Below are 5,555 nucleotides of genomic sequence, written 5' to 3'. Positions count from 1 at the left end.
CTTCATAGTTCCGGGAAGTTCTTAGCTGGGAATTTAAAAACGTAAAGCGAAACAGAAATGCAATTTTTGGGGGTTACCTGTCTTGTTGGCATATTTCAGGATAACCTCACCGTTTCAAAATTCAGATTAAATTCAGATTAAATTTTCTAGCATTTCTTTAATTCGTAGTCGTTTCAGAAATCTCACTGTAGCTAAAGTTTAATTAATCTTAATGACCAATCTAATCTTTATGACTTTCACATAGGACAGGGGGAGACGGACAGGTCACTATCAATGACTGTCATGAAGTTAATTGAATACATTTCTAATAAAGTAAGAAACATGAACCACATATGAAATAGTATGTGCCTTTTCCTCTGTGGTGTCCTCTCATATAGTCTACACCATTTGGAGGAAAAAAAAAAGGTTAGCTCAGGTCAGCAGGAGCGACTAACCATCACTTAAGATGCCAACAACAAAAATTATGAGTGCATTTGCACTCATAAGTTAGACAAACCTGAACATCTGTGCTCTAAAAAAATAAAAAAATGTGGGCGAAAACAACCAACCACTCATAATATAAAATTTAAGTCTTCATTTTAAACACAGTTTGTTAAAATGTATCTTTAAGGGTAATTGTTTTTTTACATGAATATGCAAAACCACCTAAAGCGGATTTTTTCATTGTGCTGGCAACCCAGCAGTCGCTGTTGCCTACGCGACAAAACTCGGCCTCTGATTGGCCCAGCGGCCACACCCCGCCCCCACCTGAGCAGGAAGAAGCTGTCCGCTGCACTCCACGCCTCCTCTGCCGATGGCGTGTTTGGAGCGACCCGTCTTCCACTGTGTACACATGTAGTCAGACCTGCTGCCCTGTCTCTGTTGGTGTTGTCTCAGCCATGTCTGTCGTCAAAACGAGTTTCAGACTCTTCGTGTTCGCCGCAGTCGCCGTCCTGGCCCTGCTGCTGCTGCGGCACTGGATGGCCAACAAGCAGTACGTTTTCAACAAAGAAGACATCGCTAAATTGGCCAAACAGTACGCAGGTGAGTTTGGTTATAAGGAGTGTTGCGTCTAAACTGAGTGAGGACCACCCTGCAGGTCTTTAGCGCCCTCCATATTTACTGTAAACGTCTCTATCCCCAGGACAGGACCATGAGCAGGCCTTCTCTAAAGTGGTGGTGGAGCTCAGGAAGAGGTAACACTTACATTATTTGGCACTAGAAGTGGGACACTTCCTGTTATGAAAATACTCAGAGCTACAACTAATACAACTTCCATCACAATTTATTGATATGAGCACTTGGCCAGCTTCAACCAAGAAATATGAGGTTATTTTTTTGCTGAAAATGATAAACCAAGCATCAGAATTGTGATTGACCCATATTCTGTAACTAGACTTATCATGGCTTTCAGTACTTGACTGTTGTAGTATGCTCACTCCAGCCTCAGTGTTTAAGGTCAGGTAATATGAGGTTTTATAGAACTGGGCCTGTGTTTATCGAAACTGCTAAAAGTACAGTTTTGGATTTGTGTGAAAGATAAGAGTAAAAATCCTGAACTTTTACTGCTACTCATTTATGTAGGAATAAAACATCTGGTGTTGCCAACACTTTTTTTGGACTAAAATATGCTTTTAATCGTCAGAGAGCTCCAGAGGTCTCTTTAATTGGTTTAGATTGGATCCTAGATGACTGCAGTACAATATCAGAACTAAACACACCCCTGTCTTCTGTCCAGTGATAATAATACTAATACATTAGCTGAAGCAGGTGCTACACCACTGTTTCTTTTTTGGGTGTTTATTGGGTGCTAACGAACAACAAGAATACATCTAGCATTGGTTTTATTTACATTAATTGTCTAGCACCTTTAGTGTCTTATCATGATCTCTCTGTGTGCCTCGTCCATCAAGAGTAAAATGTCCAGCAGCATAATTTAGTTTACATTGCAGCCAATTTTCCTATCATTTCATCCCTATTTACACATTAGATTAATTGTTGATTTTTGTTAATTTCCCTTGTTTATTATTCGAGAAGAGAGATTTTGCACAAATGAAAAAGAAAAAGAAAGTACAGTATGGGAGATGTAGGGTCAGTCTGTATCTCTGATTGGCTATTGCTTCTCTGAGCAGACATATGATCAATTGAGTGTTTCTCTTAAAAGTTACTTTTACACTTCCCTGTTAGTTGGAAGACATCCCTTGATAAATGTGTCTTATTGCCCACATTCAGCAAAGACTTTTCTTACTCTTAAACTTTGGAACTTTAGAGCATCTTTGTGCAATTCTTCAAAGCTTGATAAATACCACCAATTCTTTACATTTGGGAAGCTGGGTCAAGTGACTGTTTAGCAGTTATTGCTTGATCAATTCCCTAAATGATTAATCTTTTTTTGTTTTTCGTATCAAATTGTTGGATTGACTAATCCTTACAGCACTACTTGCAGATCAGTTACTTACTCGAAAGGTCTTGTAGAAACCAGCTCAGTTTTACAGACTGAAGCAGACAACAGCTCTTCATTCTTGCACTCAATCTCCTGCTGGAAACCTTGAGTTCATCTGGACTGCGATTGGTGGAGATGATCACTCATCACAGTGTTGCAGTAATCTATATAAAGTAACCGTGTATTGTTAGGTCACTAGATGAGTGTTTTAAGTTGTGTTGTGTGTTTAAAAAATAAAAATAAAGCTAATAAAGTGTGACTGAATTAGGTATCCTGGCCACATCCTGCCAGACGAGGACCTGCAGTGGGTGTTTGTGAATGCTGGAGGTTGGATGGGATCCATGTGTCTGCTCCATGCTTCGCTTACAGAGTACTTGCTGCTGTTTGGTACTGCAGTGGACACAGGAGGACACTCAGGTGAGCAAAGTCATGCCTCTGTTGTCGTCATGGTATGAAGGAAAAAATGTCTTCATACTTAAATTTCAAAAGCACATACTTTGGAGTCTTTTTCTTGGCCGGTGTGATGTACCTCCCCTTGTTCTTTTCTTTGGATTTTGTGACCAATCTGTGTAGAACACTATGAATTTAACTCCATGTCCACTTCCTGCCTCTCAGGTCGTTACTGGGCTGAGATTTCTGACACCATCATCTCTGGCACCTTCAGACAGTGGAAGGAGGGGACAACCAAGAGTGAAACATACTACCCTGGTAGTACCTTTACACACATTAATCTGAAATGTTATGTTTTTATATAAATGTTTGACAATTTGTCCTTAGGTATTGGGATAAACATATCAGAATGACAGAAAACAGGCAGTGTATTTTTTTCTTTTTGTTTTCTCTTACTTCCAAATCTTTTGTCCCACAGGTGACACCATCGTACACGGTGTAGGCGAGGCAACGTCAGTCCAGTGGAGCGCAGGGACCTGGATGGTGGAATATGGCAGAGGTTTCATCCCCTCCACGCTGGGATTCGCTCTGGCTGACACCCTGTTCAGCACCCAGGACTTCGTCACAATGTTCTACACTGTACGTGTCTACGTCAAGGGTCTGCTGCTGGAGGCTGGTACACTACTTACAGATGCTGGAGTTTTCTGAGGCACAGCCGAGGCTCGGAGACCTGCACATGGACATCAGAAGTTCGCCTTGTCATGCCATATTACCCCTGACCACAAAAATCTAGCATGGGGGAAAAATCTGTGCCCAATGATTCCACATTCAAATATTTAAAAAAAAAAAATTACCTTAATTGTAGACAATCCAAGTTTGCTTCAGCACAGCTGATTCCATCGTCATTCAGGTTCTTTCCCCTCATAAAGGCTTCACAAAAGAAGGTGTTCAACCTCACCTCAACTAGTAGTCTTAACATTTACCCTGTGACATTAAACTGCAGTACTGTACCCAAACCTGTTAACATATCATTCTGAATCTAAGCCATCACATAATCCCTCAGTGACACTCAGCATCTTACTCCACACAATGAGCATTCCTCTGAGAGCTGAAACTGCCTAAATAGTCAGTAGCCATGAAAATACACATCATTCAAATTTGTTTAGGATCTGGCTTCAGCAACTGAGTCCTAAAGACGAAACAGCTACTCCTGCCAAATCTGAGATGCTTCTGAGAAAAATAAGCAACCAGGTTTTGGAGTACTAACTTTTTCAGCAACCACCAACATTTACAAATAACTCAATATCAGAAAATCTAAGTTCTCATATTTGGGGACCAAGGAAATAGTTTTAAAGCAAATTGGCAATGCTTAATTTGGCTGGTAAAACAAATACAATGTATACGTATAACGTAAAGCCAAAGCCACTGTTTTCTTAAGTAATACCCATTTTCTTATTCATATGCATGTTGATTTTCAGTAAAGGAGGAATTTGAGTGAATTTAGCTTTATGAAGATCTGCCTTACTGACGTGTTGGCACTATATATTTTTTTGAAAATGTTGATGGGGGGGAGAGTATGTTGAAGAAAACTGTCTGAGTGATGTGTGTGTAATGTCCCATCTTGCCCCAATATGAACCATTCTCAGATCCGTACCAGCTCAGAAACAGCAGTTTTTAATGTTTATAGTTACTGTCTTGGTTTGTGTTTTGACTTTTTCAGACCTACTGTGCAGCAATAGAGTTATTTCAGTTTTTTTCATCTCAGTCTAATTGTTATATTTGTAACCCTACAACTTTTCTTTTAAACTGTAATGCAAAAATCTTTAGTAACTTAGACCTCTGCTATGTTAAACTGTAAATGTACAGATTCCATTCATTCATTTAATTGGATGGATTGAATTTGTTAAAGTGACCTCATTTAAAAAAACTGGTTTTATGACATTAAATAGACTTGGCACAATATTTTTTGAAAATGTAACTGTAGAGATAAACTTGAATGATATTAGGTTCTAACCAAACTACATGGCTACAGTTTCCTCAGCCTATATTCATCATCTGGAACCTTGCACTAGCCCAACAGGGCAAAAACAAAGCACTATCCACAGACCTCTACAGTTCCACATTTTAAAATAGTACTGATCAGAAACTGTAGAAAATCAAAGCCTTTTGGGAATCTTATTAGTGTATTTCACTTGAAATTGATCAAATTTCTCAGAGTGATGCCTGAACCCACCAATGACCACACAGGGTTTCCATGGGAGTGAGAATATACACTACAACAAAATGCAAGATGGACAGAACACCTATTACTGTACCTTAAATGCTGACATGCAGATGTGCAATTTACTGTAAATTGAAGGTGGAAACTGACAGTGCCAGAAGAAATAAATGCTTTTGAAGGAAAATGATACAAGCCTGTTTTAATGATTATTGCATGTACATTTAATCAAGACCAATGTAACAGAACGCACCTGTGCTAAATTTTTACTTTGGATTCAAGGGTACCCTATTCATCACAGATTAATATTACCTATATTCATAGTTAATATTACATTGCATAGGACTAAAATTGCAGTATTGCTTTTCAATGAACTATCATCACAGCAAGTAAGTCATCACCATTGCCTAACGAAACAAACAAAAACAAATATCAGGGCTAGTTTTAGCAGGTAAACAAGGTGAGTGAAATCACAAAATTGACCTTATATACTCTGGAAAAAAAAAATGATGAGGTTAGAGATGA

The 5,555-nt window shown here is 39.0% G+C and overlaps 1 protein-coding gene across 1 annotated transcript; it reads left to right on the top strand.

Annotated features, from left to right (window-relative positions):
- The first annotated feature begins 747 nt into the window (after window positions 1–747).
- sigmar1 (sigma non-opioid intracellular receptor 1) lies at window positions 748–5,088 on the top strand. Its single transcript, XM_071466297.1, has 5 exons — window positions 748–1,023; window positions 1,124–1,175; window positions 2,691–2,839; window positions 3,038–3,130; window positions 3,291–5,088. Exons 1-5 carry the CDS (start codon window positions 879–881, stop codon window positions 3,518–3,520), a joined length of 669 nt encoding a protein of 222 aa, XP_071322398.1. The 5' UTR covers window positions 748–878; the 3' UTR covers window positions 3,521–5,088.
- The last annotated feature ends 467 nt before the right edge of the window (window positions 5,089–5,555 follow it).

This window comes from Trachinotus anak, unplaced genomic scaffold (assembly GCF_046630095.1).
Source record: "Trachinotus anak isolate AG129_WGS33_773 ecotype Australia unplaced genomic scaffold, CSIRO_AGI_Tana_v1 ptg000028l, whole genome shotgun sequence".
NCBI lineage: Eukaryota > Metazoa > Chordata > Actinopteri > Carangiformes > Carangidae > Trachinotus > Trachinotus anak.
This window is presented reverse-complemented; position numbering and strand designations above follow the sequence as displayed.